Source organism: Mastomys coucha, unplaced genomic scaffold, assembly GCF_008632895.1.
Source record: "Mastomys coucha isolate ucsf_1 unplaced genomic scaffold, UCSF_Mcou_1 pScaffold11, whole genome shotgun sequence".
In the NCBI taxonomy this organism is placed as follows: Eukaryota; Metazoa; Chordata; class Mammalia; order Rodentia; family Muridae; genus Mastomys; species Mastomys coucha.
In genome coordinates, this window is record NW_022196893.1 from 7808863 (window position 1) to 7827017 (window position 18155).

General features: G+C 51.6%; 1 protein-coding gene across 3 annotated transcripts; it reads right to left on the bottom strand.

The window, feature by feature from the left end:
* Nucleotides 1-6845: 6845 nt before the first annotated feature.
* Mb (myoglobin) lies at nt 6846-17754 on the bottom strand. Of its 3 annotated transcripts, none has more exons than XM_031348061.1 (4): nt 17736-17754; nt 14437-14539; nt 8961-9183; nt 6846-7447 (listed from the first exon to the last, which is right to left on the bottom strand). In XM_031348061.1, exons 2-4 carry the CDS (start codon nt 14529-14531, stop codon nt 7301-7303), a joined length of 465 nt encoding a protein of 154 aa, XP_031203921.1. In that variant the 5' UTR covers nt 14532-14539; nt 17736-17754; the 3' UTR covers nt 6846-7300. The 3 variants fall into 3 exon arrangements, with proteins under 3 accessions (XP_031203921.1, XP_031203914.1, XP_031203907.1); XM_031348054.1 differs by lacking the exon at nt 17736-17754 and adding an exon at nt 14620-14733; XM_031348047.1 differs by lacking the exon at nt 17736-17754 and having other exon boundaries at nt 14437-14730.
* Between the last annotated feature and the right edge of the window lie 401 nt (nt 17755-18155).

Consider the following 18155-nt stretch of genomic DNA (forward strand, 5'->3'; position numbering starts at 1 on the left):
GGGGGGAGCAGGGAGCACAATACAGTCCCATGTCACTTAGGTGACCCCTTCCAGCCCTTGGCCATGAAGGATGATTCAGCTTGGCCATGGGACCATTGTTCCTTCACCTGTTATTCTGGTGAGGCTGCCTCTCAAGATGCCATGACTGCCAACTGCAGGAGTCTGTGCCAGGATGAGGCTGGCCAGTGCCCAGGGTGGTGCACCCGTGCACGTCTCTTAGTGGCCTCAGCTGGCCCTGTGTCCTGTGTTCTCACTGGGGCACATCCTACCCTGGCACTGGCTACTTCTTCTGGGTCGTTACCTGGCCAGGCTGAGCTCTCCAGCCATGCATCTGACCTTGAGTCACTTGGCATCCCCAAAGAACTGGACTTCACTGTATAGTGGCCACAGTCCCATACCACCCCCCACCCCCCACCCCCGCCCAGGGCCATTCCATGCTTCTGAACATCTCTCTCCATTGTCAACCATTATGGAGTCCTAGGAGAATTGTGGGATTGGAGGATGAGAGAAGCCAGAAACCAAGACAGGGAGTTAGGAGTTCAGAGGCCAACAGGCATGCTCATGGGGGTGGGGCATTCAGCGAGACAGTCAGAGAAAGAGACAGAAAGTCAAGGACAGAACCCGAAAACACTTGTGTCCTAAACCATACAATCAGAGTGAGGCAACCCCCAAAGCCATCCTGAACTCCGCTGTGCAGACTCTGGGGTCACAGCTCCCTGACTAGGGACTGCCTAGAGCAGTGGGCAAGGCTCTTCTGCATCATTTCTTCTGGAGTGAACCCAGTCTGAGTCTATCCATTGTGTCCCCTCGCTGCCCCTGCCAGCAGCTTCTTTCTCTCATCGGATGCTCCTGTCCCCTTGGACCCTGACAAGTGGAGGAGCCCCGGCTGTGCCACACTTGCTCTGCGAGGTCTGGGGACCTGCTAGGTGTGCTCACCAGAATGTCTCTTTCTTTCCCCCCTTGGTGACCCCTTGCACTTGGCTCCAGAGGAAGGAAGAGTAGAAGCCAGCTCCTGCCACCACTGTGGCCAGCAGGCTGTCTGAACTGTGTTCTGGCGGCAGTGGCAAGACTAAGCACAATCCAGGCATGCCCTAGACCTGCAAGCTAGACTAGCCTTGGAGAACTTTAGATTAATAATGAAATTATTATTATACTTCAAGAGGGGCGGCTAAGGGTGGAATATGGAAGGGTGGAATAACTTGCCCCAACTTACACAGCTCAGGAGGGTCCTTAGTTGTCCTTAGACATTCCTTAGTCGGTTGAGAGGTAAGTGACCCAGGGCCTGGCTACCCCAGCAAGGCTAGATGTCACCTCAGACTTGCAATGCTGGCCTGACTGCAAACACTTAGCGTAGGATTTAGTGTCTGGCCTCAGCTGTCAGACTAGTGAGCTCTGGGCTTAGAATACCCATGAGTCTGTTCCGTGCTATACTCCAGGGAGCTGAGGATGGAGGGGCAGGCCATATACAAGCATACATATACACACACTCACACAATACGCATACACATCTGCACACACATGCAGCCTTCCCTCTGGAACTGTACCATGACGCTGTTACCACTGACTGCAAGGTGGAGTTCTGGCTACAAATCTCAACTCTTTTTTTTTTCCTCAGGTGGGTGGCCTTTAACTGAGGTGGCATTAACTGAGGTGGCAGGTCCTTTAACTGTATTGGTGTCACCATCATTTGTGAGCCAGGAATGGCAGTTGTACCAGCAGGGTTCTCCAGAGACTCCAATCCAAAAGGATACAGAGAAAATGGCTTAGGGTTAGGACCTGGCTGGGAGAGTCACACAATCATTGGGCACAGAATTCCCTTCTTTTGGGGGACTCTCTGCCTCCTTTTGTTAAGTCCCTTAATGTCTGGGAGCAGACTCACCATCGGCATGGAGGTCGCCTGCCTTGCGCAATATCTCTTGATTTAAATGTTAAACTCATCAGCACCATCAGGAGTGGTGCCTGATTCCACTGTTGGGCACTGTGGTGGTTTGAACATGCTTGGCCCAAGGAGTAGCACTATTTGGAGGTGTGGCCTTGTTGGAGTAGGTGTGTCACTGTGGGGGTGGGCAATGAGACCCTCCTCCTAACCACGTGGAAGTCGGTCTTCTCCTTGCGGCCTTCAGATGAAGGTATCGAACTCTCGGCTCCTCCTGCCTGGATGCTGCCATGCTCCTGCCTTGATGATGATGGACTGAACCTCTGAACTTGCAAGCCAGCCCCGATTTAATGTTGTCCTTATAAGAGTTGCCTTGTTTGTGGTGCCTCTTCACAGCATTGCAAACCCTAACCAAGAGAGGCACCATAGCATGCCCAAGGTAGCACATAGACATAGTTTGTGGTGATGGTGATGGTGGTCATAGAGCTCCTGAAAGGAAAACCAGGTTAGAATATAGGAGACATTTTGAACATGGTGTACACTCCTCATGCTTGGTTCTCCATCCCTATCACTATCACAAATACTCCCAGAAAACTTTAACTCTGCCCCCAAAAGTCACCCCAGTGAGACCCTCAGTTTAACCCCTTCCTGGCAGACTAACTCGACTGGCTTATTCTGGGTAAAAGCTGGTGTGGAGCCTCTGATGAGCACTGGATGACATCCCAGTGCTTGGTGGAACCAGGGATGCCCACCCTTCCTGGGGTTCCACCCCCTCCCACGTGGGTCAGAAGCTCTCCCCACCCCCACCCTAGTCCTCAGTGCTGAGAGCTGCCAATAACCCCGCTTCAGACTGCACTATATCTATCCACAGTCCCCCATTCTCCAGCTGTGTGTGTATTGGGTAGACTGTGGCAGGCAGTTCAGGCACACACGCCTCTCTCTGGTGGACTGTACCCAAGCACGAGGAGTCACACAATGCGACCCTGATTGTCAAAGGGATCAACAACACAGGGCAGGTGCTTGTTTCTAGTTCTCTGCAAAAAATGCCAACTTAGGAAAAAGCTTTGTATTTGTGGGTGACCTGGTCAGACTATAATGACCAGTTTGATGCAGGGTTTGTGAGGTTTTTTTTTTTGTTTGTTTTGTTTTTTTCTATTTTTTTATTAGATGTTTTCTTTATTTACAATATCTCCTTTCCCAGGTTCCCCTCCAAAAAAAGAAAAAAATAAAATAAAATAAAATAAAAAACTAAAACAAACCCCTGCTCCCTCCCCCCTCCTCCTGCTTGCCACCCCACCACCTCCTGCTTACTGGCCCTGGCATTCCCCTACACTGGGGCATAGAACCTTCACAGGGCCAAGGGCCTGTGAGGTTTTTTTTAAAGACAGTTTTCATTTCTGCTACAGGCAGTGCCTTTGCTCCTGCCTAGCCTGCCTCCCCTAGTGTTGAACTCCATAAATTTTATTTTCTTTCCCTAGTAAAAAAACACACGTCGATAGTTTAGATCACCAGTAAGATGGCCGAGCATTGTGCGCAGGCACAGTGTCATCACGGCTCAGTCCATCGCTTTGGTAAGTCGGCACAGCTTTATGAGTTTCTCTCAGTTTAGCACCAGGCTAGCCCAGGTGGGCCAGCCTGGGTTTCTTGGTGTCCTCTCCAACTCGTACCATGTGGGTCAGAAGCTCTCCCCACCCCCTGTCACAGTCCAGGCTGAGTGGTGACAGCTGGGTATTAATAGTCCCTGCAAAGGTCACTGTGTGGTATTGTGGGCTCACGGGAGCTACAGGATGACAAGCAGCTGGATCAGGGAACTGAGATTACAGGTGAGAATCGTGGAGCAGCATGGGACTGGACAGACATGCATACATCCGGGGATTTCATATAAGGATGCTTGAGCAAGTACAAGGGCATGCATGGACAGACACACACACACACAGAGACACACAGCTCAGCATCCGAGCTTCTAGGGCCCCTCTGGAACCTCCTGAAGCATGCCTTTTTTTAAAATTTTAATTGCTATTTTTGAAATGAAACCTCTCTGTGTAGCCCTGGCTATCCTGGAACTTGCTTTGTAGACCAGGCTGGCCTTCGGAGATCCACCTGTCTCTGCCTCCCAAGTGCTGAGATTAAAGGTGTGCACTACCCACTGCCCAGCCTCATGTAATTTTTTATTTTTTTAAAATACCCACAGTTTACAAGTTACGCTCACACCAGTGCGCACACAACGGTGTTCCAAGTTGTCAGGATATGCCAGTGGCTTCGTGCAGAATGAAAACAGGCTGTACTACAGGGGTCGCCAACGGGCACAGCTTCTGTTTGTGGTGGCCTTTGTGTTGACGAGTTCCTCCTACTTTGCTGTAATAATTCTAGATTAAAAATAATAAACATGCCGGGCAGTGGTGGCACATGCCTTTAGTCCTAGCACTTGAGAGGCAGAGGCAGGTGGATTTCTGAGTTCGAGGCCAGCCTGGTCTACAGAGTGAGTTCCAGGACAGCCAGGGCTACACAGAGAAACCCTGTCTCGAAAACAAACAAACAAACAAAAATAATAATAAGAAACATCTGGATGTGGTGGCAGACATATTTAATCCTAGTACTCAGGATACTGAAATAGGACTAAGTTGCCCCCGAGGGATGGTGTGCTTTGAATACTAAGAGGTGTTTGCCTCAGGAACTGCCTTCCTTTCTTTGGCCCACAGCTTTTCAGACTAGAAGATTTCTATGCCCAAGCCTCAGGGAAGGGCCATGGCTGCTAAAAACAAACAATAAATAACCCACGTCTTTGACTGGGTGTGCAGATGGGATGCTTAGGTCCCACCAGAGCCAGAAAGATTGCAGGCAGGACAAAGGCTGGAATAACTCACAGGCCCCCTGCCACTTGGCTTGGGAAACCTCTCTGAAATTCTCCGAAGGTGGAGTGGAGCAGAACAGAGACCGTAGAGGGCATTGGGTGTCAGAGAAAAAGGCTTCTACTCAAGATCACCTCCAGATCCCGGAGCACCCCGTGTGGACTAGGAAGGCACACTCTCTGCAGCCACAGCTGGATTCGTGGAGCGGAGACCCAAACCTTAGAAGCCGCCTTGATCAGGCTCCGTGTGGCGTGCACACCGTGCATAGCCCTATCAAGCAAACCTTCCTCTGGGACCTGGCTGGGACCTGCAGGAGACAGTAGGACTCGGGTGGTCTGAGTGTGAAGGGAATCTGTGCTTCAACCCAAGAGGGGCCTTCATGAGCAGCTGGGGGTACAGTGGTCTCGAGGACAGTACCAGGAGCAGATGGTTGCAATCAATCTGCCACCTCCACACTCACACTCCAAGACTCTGAGTGTGGAATTTGCTAACGCTCGCCTGGGGCTGAAGAGAAACCTTAAATAAACTGAGGTAAAAGGATCCGCCTGCCCCTGACGTGAAGGACTCAGTGCAGACACTCAGCCGTGACAAAAGAGGCAGCTGGCCCGGGGTGCACCTCAGAGCCTCTAAGCTCGCTTCTATTTTTACCTCCAAGGTTTGTCGAGATTTGCTCGATGAATGCAGGGCAGATGACAAATGCCTAGCATTCCTCTGCAGCTGGCATTTCTTCCTGCTGATTTAAGGATCAGGAGCCAGGAGTGTCCCTGACAGGAATGTTGATGAACGCCTAATAGCTGGGGAAGAGCCAGCTCTGTCAGCCCCTCGGGAGATCACATGTTAGAAAGAGCCCATTGTCTGACAGTCAACGAAATTTCTATAAGGGCAGAACCTCACCTACGAATGAAAACATCATCATCACCACTACCATCATCATCAATCACCAATCATCATCATCAATCACCAATCATCATTAGTATTGTGTGGGCGGGTGTGATGTGATTTTATATGGGGACGTACAGACACCTGTACATGCATCCATCCACCGTGGAAGTCAGAGGACAATTTCATGAAGCCGATGTCTTCTTCCATCTTCCAGTGGGTCAAACTCAGGTCACCGTGCTTGAAAAGACACCCCTCCCTTTGGCTATAGGATGACTGAGACAATGGACCCCTCCAGATTGCGATCTCCTGTTAGGAAGGAAAGAGTGGAAGCTTGTCCCAGCCAAAGGAGACACTTGTCACCCAGGAAGAGATTTCACATAGTTTTGGACATCTGTCAGGCCCCTAGTGGAACAGAACAGAGGAGAGACTACAATACATCTCAACCAGTTCCGCTCAGCTACGAATCCTCTGGCTGGCCCTATACCTTAACTTCACCTCACATTAGGACCCTGAAGATGGGTTGTGGGGTGGGGAGCACTGGGCCTCTCTGTCCTCTTCCACATATGACCACATCGAATAAATAAATCCCTTTCTCTGCTTTTCAGTATGACTTCCCTGTCTAATTGGCCTTTTGAGGATTGATGGCTGAGTTGCGCTCTGACTGTGTTAGCCTCAGTAACAGGCCTGCTCCAGGTCCTTGGTGAGACTCACACGCTATCTGCAGTCTGCCCTTGGACACGTGGGTTTCTTCCCCCATCCTGTGTTTGGACAGTATCTCCCTGTTGTCTGTCCTCTCCCGGGCCGGAAGGTCAGCAGCTGCTACTGTTGGCCACAGGGTCTATCCTGGAGTCACAGTCCCAGCTGTCTTCTAGGTCACTGCTTGGCTCTTAGCTCTGCTACTTTCTGGCTGGGTGACCTTCTCACATTGCCTCAGCTGTTGGGTCCACAGTGACATCTCCTCCCTGTCTCCTGCCCTGGGCACCTGGCACTGATCCCCAGACTGCCAAGGTCAGCTGACCCTGTCTGCAGGCCCGCCATCTTGATCAGAGCCCAGGTGGGTGGCCCTTTCTTCCCTGTCTCTGAACCTAGCCCAGTGTGTGCCTGCCACTGAGAGATAACTGCAGAAAGGGGCCTGTCTCACATCTTCTGTCTGCCTGCAATCCCATATCTCCCGGGGATGCTTGTGGGTGTTTTCCCATGCCAGAAGGGATAAAAATAAACCAGACGGAGACAAGAAATGAGGCGTTGCAGGATATTTTATTGAAAGAAGGTGGGTCAGTGGGAACTGGGCAGCAGGAGACTTTCGATGCTCATGGGCCCCCTTTCCACCCTTCACTCCCTCTAAGCAACCCTCCATCTTGTTCAGAGGTCAGGGTCTGCTAGTCAGTGACTTGGATTTGGGGTCAAATGTGACAGCGGAAAAGGGATTTTCCCGAAACCAGGAGAAAGTGGGTTGGGACTTAAGCGACAGGAGACCTGAGCATGACCCGGCAGAGCTGACGAAGCAGAGGCCACTTTGCACCTCTGGGTTCCAGGGTTAACGCTGCCCAGAGCTCTGTCCCCGGGGGTGTGAATGGATGCCACGCTATGCTCCCGTCTTCTGTTCTCTGCTAACCTAGGGCACACTGCACACTCTACTTGCTATACAACACTGGGTCCCAGCTTGGTGGGCCAGACAGTGGGAGCCTGCGGCTCAGCCCTGGAAGCCCAGCTCCTTGTACTTGGCGGCAATGTCATTCCGGAAGAGCTCCAGGGCCTTGCTCATAGCGCCCTGAGCATCCGTTCCAAAGTCTCCAGAGTACCTCTTCTTCAGGACTTCAATGATGACTTCTGAGATAAACTGCAAGAGGGAGACAAGAGGTGATAGGTCACGGGACGGAGAAAGCCCTGTGCCGAGGGTGTGTGCCCACTGCTTCTCCTTACTCTAGGACCGATTCCTGCACATGTACAACATCCCAAGTGCCATTCTGTGCAATCGCCGTGAACCAACTCCTTCAAACCTGACTACCTAGAGGCAGGCACCACCACCATCCCTGCTTTGTAAATGGAGAAACTGAGGCAGAGACAGGTTATAGCTGTGTGCTGAAGTCATGCAGCCAGGGAGGGTCACTCGAACCCAGGGGGCCTCTCTGGAGCCCCTTTCTCACCTCCCTGTGCCCACACTACTGCAGGATGTAGGCCCAGCAGCCAGCCCATGAAAGCTTTCGTGCAGCAGACAAGACACCTTGCTCAGCATCGGCTAGCCCACCAGGACTGCCAATCAGGACACCTGGGAAGAGGCATTTCCCATCATGTGATTTTTATCCCTGAACCTGGGACTGAGGAACAGAGACTGACAAGGGAAGAGGGGCCAGGTGAGATCAGGTACCCCCAATCGCCCAATGGAGATGGGGTCACCCAGAATCCAAAGGCTCATGATGAAACTCATAGCGCTTAGCATCATTGACTTAGACTTTGGTCCCATACAGCTTTGACCGCTGTGCCATCTTACAGAAGAGACTACCAAGTGACCAGGTTGAGGTCATGTAGCAGGTAGACAGTAAGCTGAGGTTAGACCCAGGGACTGTGGACATACCCCTGCTAGCTCAGGAGTAGGGGTGCAGCTGCTCTTTCAGCCTCTTTTACTGGGGCCCTCATGTGCAAGTGACACAGCAGAGATGAGAGTGGGACACAGCAGAAGGGGACACCGAGGGACACAGGTGCATCGAGAGGCACAGGACATCTCTGCAAACACACCTCTGGGAAATCTGCCTCACAATTCACAGATACAGCAAAGTTCGTGGAGCCTGGGTCTCGCTACCCCACCTTCAAGGGGTAGCGAGAGTTATGCCTGGCCCTGTCCTGCCCTGCCCTGCCCTGCCCTGCGGCTCCAGTTACAAAATGAAGACAGACAGGACCCCCTGAGGGCTGCTGGACCCTCTCTTCAGGCCACTGTCCAGCTGGTGTCTGAACCATCATAGAGTGGGGCAGCTGAGCATCAGAGAGATGAAGGCTACCCTCAGCTCCCACCGCTCTCTGACAGAACCCTGAGTGTGAATCCTGTCTCAGTGACTTGCCCAAGCTATCTGTGCCTCGGTTTCCTCATCTGTCCAGTGGCTACAGCAAGAGCTCCTGCTTATGAGGAAAAGGCAAGTTGTGTTTCAGTCATATTTCACACTGAGGTCCCGGCCCAGCTTTGGGCAAGACATTAAATCGAATGCTATGTGGGTCCCCGGCACCCTCAAAGGGGAACAGGACTGGGGCAGGTTGTAGAGGAGAACTAGGGCTTCGTGGGGAGAAAGCAGGCCACTTGCATTGAGTGGCTAAGCTGGGATTTGTATCTCTGCCCTGGGAGACTTGCTGTGGCAGCCTACCTCCAGGTACTTGACTGGGATCTTGTGCTTGGTAGCATGTGACTGGGCCAGAGGCTGGATCTCAGCAGCATGTTGCCCCTTCTTCTTCAGGATGGTACCCAGGGCTGTGAGCACAGTACAACCATGTTTCTTCAGGTCCTCGGAGCCCTTCATCTCATCCTCTGACTTCAGGTTCTTGAACTTGTCAAACTTCTCCAGGGTCTCAGGGTGAGTCTTAAACAGACTGTGGGACAAGAAGGGATGGGGTGAGCAGCGTGGAGGCCACTAGACTCCAGTGGTGTCTCTTCCCAGCGGTGAAGCCTGGGCCAACTCTCCACACCTGTCTCTGTGCTTCAGGATCTCCAATGGATGGGGGTGACATGACCTTATCTAAGGGATTAAATGAGGCAACCCATCGGGTGTCTGGCACAGGGCAGGACATATGCCTGCTGCTCTTCCATTATGATCAATACCATCACCCTCTTCTTCTCTTGGTTATGGAGAAGGCCAAGGGCAGTGATGCCTCTCCATCCTCACCCCATCCTCTCTGTTATCTGGAGAGTGGACAGTGGGGTGTACTGGGGTGGAGCATCTGTGCGTCCGGTTCTACGCCGGGCTCACACCTACCTCCAATGTCATTCACTCTCTTCCCATTTTATAGACAGGGACAGGACTCAGAACATGTCCCCAGGAGGATCTCAGAGCTAGCGTGCAGAGAAGGCAGGCAGCCATTGGATCTATATGACTTAGAAGTACCCTCTCGCCGGGCGGTGGTGGCACATGCCTTTAATCCCAGCACTTGGGAGGCAGAGGCAGGCAGATTCCTGAGTTCGAGGCCAGCCTGGTCTACAGAGTGAGTTCCTGGACAGCCAAGGCTAAACAGAGAAACCCTGTCTCGAAAAAACCCAAATAACAAAAAAAAAAAAAAAAAAAAAAAAAAAAGAAGTACTCTCTCCTCCTCACCCCATCTGTGTCAGGAACGCCTCTATCGATTCCTGCCTGAAGATGCTGAACCCTGAAGTTTTAGACCTCCTGACTAATCTGATCCTCCTGATCTGTGGCTGCTGTTGAGACCCATCTACACTGGCATGAACTTCAGATCTGACCTCATCCATTTTCCACTGGTGATGGTAAGGGGACCCACCAAAGGCCACAGCTGCTTCTGCCTGCCACTTCGTGAGCTCTGGCTTTATCCATCCAGGGACCCAACTCCTGCTCTGGGAAGATAATGAGGGCTACAAGAGTCACCAACCTCCCCAGAGGAGGCCAGTCCATGATCCACTTGTGGGCGAATAAACACCATCAAAGACAGTTGCCTGGCCTGGGACATGGCAGGTGGTGTCAGAGCTGAGTACTGGAGCCTGGACAGTACTAGAATTTATACCTGATGGCCCTAGGGCCCCACTCTGACATGTTTACCAGCGTGACCATAGCTACCTAGACTCTACGTTATCCTTATGGCACCACTATGAGCATTTGTGTTGGTGTACCAAGCTGTATGGGAAGCACCTAAACCCCCTGCCCCCGAGCCTCTGCCCCACAGTCCCATGGGGAGGACCTCCTACGACCAGGACACTAAGTGGCCTCATCCAACCCAAGAGCTAGATCTTGCTGCTGCAGAACCATCTTCCTCCAGGATCCCTCCAGTTTGTGATCTGCTGATGCCCCTAACTCCTCTCTCAAGCTGTCCCATCCCCTCGTGGGGCCAATGGAGCCTGTGTTCACGTGGGAGCCTGGTGTTCCTTCCCTGTTCCATCCCCACTCCAAGACCAGAGTGGTTAGGATCCACAGTGAGGGACAGGTGGCCTCTGAGTTTTTTGTGAGAGAGCATGAGACCTGCAGCCCGCAGAGTACTCATTCACATATGTGTGCTTAAAGCACTTTGCAGGGTAATTTACTGAATCCCCCACAGCACACCGGAAGCAAGCTCTGTGATTGCATCGCTTCTCAGAGGAGGAGCTAAGAGGTCTCCTGTGCATCCAGCAGAGGGAGTGTGGGAGCCCTGCCTCTCTGTGCGTGACTGGATTAGTCTCCAGATGGGGCAGGCCACAGTGCTCCACAGTAGGGATGGTCCCACTTCACCAGTGGATGGGTGCTTGATACAGCCTCTCTGGTCAGCTGATCGGTGTCCCCCTTCCACGTCCTTGGTCACTCATCACAGACAGGCCTTCCCACCTCTCAGGCACTTCACTGTGTGTCAGTCATCAGTTCTGTTGACTACAGCTCCTCCCAACCCTCCAGCATGTGCCCATTCCAACTCCACGGACTCAGGAACATACATGGGTTACTTCTTGTTCTGTGAGTCCAAGCCACTCCAAGGCAACCATGGCTGATCAGAACCCTGCTGAAAGAGCCTGGGAGAGCCCCATGCAGCAGGCTCCATGTGACAGCTGTAGAAACTGGGGTACAGGAAGCCTGAGTGTCCTACAGGGGCTTAACTAGGCCCTGCGGCTTCCCCCTCATCCTGTGGGTGATCACTTGGGCCCTGTCACTGTCCCACAATGACATCCCATTGTAAATGGTAGTGTGCAAGCCCTCTACCCCCACACACCTGTTCTCAGAAGCACACACACACACGTGTGTGTGTGTGTGTATTCTCAGAAGCGCGCGCGCACACACACTCACACACACACACACACACACACACATATGCAAGTCTGTTCTTCATGTGGGTGAAGAGCCATGTACACAAGCTGGTGCCATGAAGATTGGTTGGGCCTGTCCCCAGTCCTGATTGTATTACAGAATCACCCCAGGAGCCCATCCAGAGCTGTGTGCGTCACTGACAGCTTGTCTCTGGCACCTTGTCCAGGGTCCCTGTGCTCCTGACTATTATTATCTAGCGACAATGACTCTTGAGTTCCTGCTGACAGACAGAAGGCCTGACACCCACAGGTGAGCCCAAGGTTACAAGGCTGGATGGGGCCAGAAGAGGGATTCAAGGCTGTAGGTTTCAGAGACACTACACTGGTTCTGGCTCAGTCTCCAGTGTCCCGTGGGATGCTGAAACAGGCCCTCAGCATTTCTGGGTCCTAGCTCACTGAGTGTAAACCCAACTGATTTCCTAGCTTCTAGAAAGTTTACCCCACCCACACCTTTGCCCAGTACGAGGCAGAATAGTATTAAGCTTGTTTGTATGACAGGAAGAGAGGTACAGGCCTACAGGCTCCACATAGCCACTTGCTTCCTGAACCCTGAGTCCCACAGATGGAGTCCCCGAGAGGTCCAGAGCCCATGTCCTGGATTCCCCCGAGCACACCTGATTCAGCCCCTGTTGAAGAGACCAAGGATGGTTTCTCAGGGTTCAGGCAGAGCATAGAAGCAGTCTGCTGGCCAGGGAAGGAGAGCTGCCTCTCTGCTTGTCTTCTAAACAGTTGCCCAATCAGACCCCATCTTAAGTAGATAGAAGGATCACCAAGAACATGGGCTACAGCCAAGTGGCCTGAGTTTGAATCCCACTTACAGTCATATTCGCTGTGTTATTTGGGGCAAGTTGCTAAACCTCTCTGTTAGCTGTAATACATGAGTTCATACTTGAGTTCATTAAGATGATCCAACACAAGGCTTGCTCTGTGAGACTCCCTTCCACCTTCACCACCATTATCACCACCAGGAATCTTTTCTACGGGTGGCCTGTCACTGGCACAGGCTGTTTGTGATTCTGTGAGACACTTCTCACAGTTCTTATGTGAAAGGGTGCTGTCACTACCAGTCATTTCCAAACCTTCATGGCTCTGAAATCCTTTCCCCAACAAAAATGTCATCACAGGGGTTGGGAAGATGGCTCAGTAAGAGCATCTCCTACTCTCCCAGGAGATCCAAGTTCACTACCCAGCAACCTCATGACAGCTCACAAGCATCTGTAACTCCAGTTCCAGGGGATCCAATGCCCTCCTCTGGCCTCCTGGGTATTGCATACATAGGATGCACATCCAGATATGCAGTCAAAACACTCACAAAATAAAATAAGTAAAATACCTGACCATGAAGAGGTGAGGCAGGGCTCCAAGGGAACAGACCCTACACCCTGGGGCCCACAGTTCTGCTGCTTGCTCCTTGTTCTAGAATTCTGTGCTTACCAGCCCAGGCCTCAGAGTTCTGCTAAGTGACTTGCAGAAATGACCTCGCTGAGATCAGCAGACCAGGCGGGAGTCGGTGTCTGGGACAGGCCAGGAACCCAGTGCCATGGGACATTTGCTACCCTGGAAGACCACTTCCATGTGCCCCCAACAGGAGAGGGCAGGAGCAGCTGGTGTGGCCTCATGACCCAAGCCTGAGAAATGATGGAGCGTTAAGCCCTTGGGGCCTCCCAGGGTCAGCAGTCTTGGCATTGTGCCCTACCTGGCCCCCGGTCCTGGCAGGCCTCAATTAGTCCCCTGGGAAGGGAAGAGTATCTCTCTAATGGCACAATACCCTGAGTCTCTTTCAAGCCCCAAGTCACTGCCCAGGCCCTGGCAGCCTGGAGTCTTGCAAGACTCTGTCCTACCAATTCTGCCCTTGATAATCTGCTGTCCACAGCAAAAGAGGGTGGGGACTCTGAATCCCCGGGACATGAGAGAGGGCAGGGGTCTCAGACCGTGACAGTCTACAGGCATAAATAGGGCCTAGAGAGGAGAAACAACTTGTCCAAGGTCACATAGGAAATCTGTGGCCTAGGAATTGATGCCAACTTGGGGTGGGAGTTAGTCCAGTTAGACAGGCTTGTAGGCCCAGCATTTAAGAGGGATTGGGGGAGAAAGACAGGCTGGAAGAAGCTGAGATGCCCAGGTGGTCCAGCACCAGCGAGCCTCCTTCCAGCTCAGCCATCTAAAAGGGCTCTGACCTCAGATGATCTTGCTCCCAAGCAGAGGGGTTAGAAATGGACAAAGGGAGTATGCAAGAACATTGAGATCAGGAGGGGAACTCACCCTAGATCATAAATAGCAAGGAATTCATTTCTAAACTACATTAGGACATTGCAGAGGCTGCTAGCAACAGAGCCACCTGCCCCCAGAGCCAAAAATTACCAATCATGCATATCCATCAGGCTTCTGAGGCAGCTGAGCTCAGAACCCCGAGAAGAGCCCAGCCTCTGGGTGAGCAGTGAGGCCCTGTGTATGAGCCTCAGCCCCTCCCATCCCCCTTTTTCCCAGGCTCAGAATCTGCAGTTTTTCTGGGCATGTCTAGGAATCCCTTGCAGCCAGAGGCAACCACATTATTCAAGCTTTCAGTCCACACTAGTAGAGAAGATCTATCTCTGCCCTCATTATTCTGACTCTCTGCCGTGATAAGATTCCTCTGGTGGGCTGTTTGATGCTCAAGCTTGCTTTGGTTGCTGACATCAGCTGAGGTGGATAGTTCCCCTTTTTATTTCTCTACTTCAATCTTCAGCATTTAGAAGCAAGTGAAATCTGACCTCATCATTGCAGCCAACTGGTCTACCCTGCCAGCTTCCACCTTTTAGCCATATGGTGACCCTCAGCAAATAGGTATTGAGATAAGGGTCTCTTCCTCTTACCTGATGAGGACTTCCTGTCCATGGCCGGCAAGGTCGGCCTCCACCTTGCCCCAGACATTCAGCACCAGCTGCCACTCCCCATCACTGAGCCCCATGGTAGCTTCTAAAGAGGACAAAAGGAGAGAGTGTGGGCTGGCTGTCAGCTGTGATTTGAGGCCACCTGGTCCTGAAGGACTTTTATACCTTCCTGGATGCTAGTCTGGCCAGGATCACTGGGTGCCACATGCCCCTCCTGCTACCATCCTCAACCCTCCAGGGGTCTAATCTCTGCCTTTCTCTGGCCCTCACATGGGCAGCTATTTTGGGGCAAGTGCCATTGTAGGGAGCTAGGACAGCTTGGGGCAGTAGGGGGTGGGGAGTGGGAAGGAGCCAGGCCACTGTCTGGACTTGCACAAGCCCACAGAAAGGGCACCGAAGCCACTGCCAGCAGCTGAAACCCAATTCTCCCCCTGTCTGCTGCCCCAAGGGGACTTGTCATGTTTCTAAGCTTGAGCACAGGCATCTTGCTGGGCTCCAGAAGTCTCCTCCACTCACTTTATGACTGCTTTTGTTTTTTTTATTATGTGTGTGTGCATGTACGTGTGTGTGTGTGTGTGTGTGTGTGTGTGCTATAGCATGTTTGTAGAGGTCAGAAGACAATTTTCAGGTGTCAATTCTTTCCTTCCAGAAAGACCCAGGATTCTTCCTCAGATCCTCAGGCAAGTCTTCATACCCACTGAGCCATCTTGCCGGCCCTCTTCTTACTTTCCTGATGCTCCAAGACTAGCTGGAAGTGGTACAAAGGAGCCACAGTGGATCTGTGCTTGTGGCTGGACCAACCTAGACAAGTCTCTGACTTGAAGAATGCCCAGCTCTGAGCCTGCTCCTGGCTTCCTCTGCAAGGTTGTGCTGCCATGCTCCTGAAACCCTCAGCTCCTCCCTTTCCTTGTGATCTCCTGCCCCACCACTGACCTTGGTGCAGCATGTGGCACTTCCAGCAGGGTGATGGCTGCCAACACTCCCAGACTCTGCCAGGCACAGACCCTCTTCTCTTTGCCTAGTTCTTGCAATTCCCTCGAGGAGCCCTTAGGGTAAACACTGACATGGTCCCCAGGATGAATAACACAGATGGCCTTTGATTCTAGTGAGTCTGGGCCCACAGTTCACACCCTTGAAAACCTTATTTGGGGGCTACAGAGATGGTTCAGTGGGTAAAAGCACCGGCTTCCAAATCCGAAGGCCCGAGTTCCATCCTCAGGACCCATGTGGTGGAAGAAGAAAGCTGACTCCTGAAAGTCATCCTCTGAATTCCCTGAGTGTGTGAGTGTGTGTGTGTGTGTGTGTGTATGCATATAAAAATAAATTTTAAAATATTATTTTGTATCTTGTGAGGGATCAGAGGGTCTGCTTTATTCATCAGTATATTTTTTGAGCCCCACACAGGGCTCTGTACCTAATTTGAGCTGAAGAAATACTGTTGACTAAAAGATAGGCAACTTTATAAGAAAGAGACTGGACTGACTTTCCACCTATCTGTCCGGTCTACCCATCCTTCACCTGTCCATTAGCCAGCCAGCAGTCAGCTGTTATCCATCAATCCATCTATGCATTTATTCCCATCTACCAATTATTACTTATCAATCAACCCACTCATCATCCATCTATCCTTCATTCATCTATCTGTCATCCTTCATCCATCACTCATCCATTTACCCGTAATTTATCCATTATTTATCATCTACCCACCTACTATCCATCCTTCATCCATGGTCCACCCATCAATTATCCTTTCTCTATCTATCCATCATCTTTCATCCTTTCACGCACCCCCTCTCTCCATCTACCCATCCATCACTTACCTACTATCCGGCCAACAATCATAGAGTACACACAGTATGACAGCCACTCTGTCACATGCTGAAACAACACATTAAGGACATTCGGTGGCCAAGAATCTCACAGTATTCCCATGGAGGGTGCTCAGTGTTGGGCTGGGTGGTCGCACAGACACGTCTACTTGTTCAGGACATTCCAGTTTTTGTCTTGTCTTACCATGCAGCCCTTACTGGCTTGGGGTTTGCTATATAACTCAGGCTGGTCTCAAATGCAGCAATTTGCTCAGATTTGTCTCCTGAATATTTAGACTAAAGGCATGTGAGACCACACCCAGTGGCTTGTCGGGTTTTAAAGTGTCTCCCTGATAAGATCCCATCCAACTACCAAGTGAAGAAGGGGGCACTGTCCCACTTATAATCTAGCTTAGAAAGAACAGGCCACATGTGTCTGACTACGTTGGGTCTATTCTGGGCATGTCAGTAGTACCTAGCCATCCTTCATGACTCTTTAGAGCTGTGGTTCTCAACCTGTGGGTTGTAATCCCTTTGGGGGTTGAACAACCCTTTCACAGGGGTGGAGTACCAGATATCCTGTATATCAGAAATTTACATTATGATTCCTAACAGTAGCAAAATGAAGTAGCAACAAAAAGAATAATGAGGAACTGTATTGAAAGGTTGCAGCATTAGGAAGGCTGAGAACCATTGCTCCAGCGAAACTTCTCGAGTGGGCCCTGCTGAGGTGACAGTGGGAGCCACGTTGTGAGACCACTTAACTGATCTCTTCAAATCTATCACCAACCACAGGACAGATACCTGACTCAGGACAGCCAATAGCAGGACTCTACTTGAATAGCGGGTGCTGTTAGCACTGCCAGCCAGATCTCTCCTCAAACTGTGAGCATGGCTCTGGCTGGAGTCAGCCAGGCAGTGGGAATACACAACAGGGAAAGTGTGAGACTCATGCCCAGCCCTGGGAGAGAACAGAGGGCCTGGATCCTACATCTTCCCTCAGGGATCTGGAGAGAGGTCAGGTCCCATGAGTCCTCACTTCCATCATGACTCCATGACTCCATGTCTCCTTCTGGAACAGTTGTGGATGAATGAAAGATAAGAATCACTTCTGTTCATGCCCAGCCTGCTGGCCACCAGGGCCCAAGAAAGCAGGAAATGAAAAACACGGGTTCCAGAGAGAATGTTCATGTATCATTGATCTGTCCCTTTGTTCAACCATTCATCCTATAGTCAGGGCCTAGGGGCCTGGTCAGTGCTGATTTTACAGGCGCTCACTTTCCACAGCTTCCACTCCTTCTCTGACACAAACACACACACATCTCTGGTCATCAAGAGTATGAGTTCTGGATACAAGAGGGCAAGACAGAAAGAAAGAGGCCAACTGCCCCAGGATGGGGCACCTGGGCCACATGCTGAGGAGTGCACTGGCTCATGCCTTGCCAGGCCCGTCAGATCAGCTCTAGGTCCTACCTTACAGCAGTGGGATTCTGCACAGAAGTCACAGTGCACCCCTTGGACAGTACCACCCAGCTCTATCCCGTCTTCCAGCTTTCCAGAGTTGTGTGGTAGTAACCAGGGTAATTAAACCTCATCCGTCACTCAGTGGTGTGAGGTGTTTGCCTAGGATTGGTAGATGCCCCACGAGCCTGGGGAAGCCTGTGGCTCCAAGGTAGATGGACTTTTTAAAAGCTTTACCATAAGCTCCCGGGATGTCACCCGACAACTGTGTGTACTTACACATTACCACAACAGAGCCTGCCTCTCGGTTGCTATGGAGACCTGGAGCCGGCCCCTCTGTGTGGTGCCTGTTCCTGTGACAGCTGTATCCTGGCCAGGCTAGGAGGCTGCAGACCCACCAAGAGGAAGCCCGGTGTGCAAAACTCCCCACAG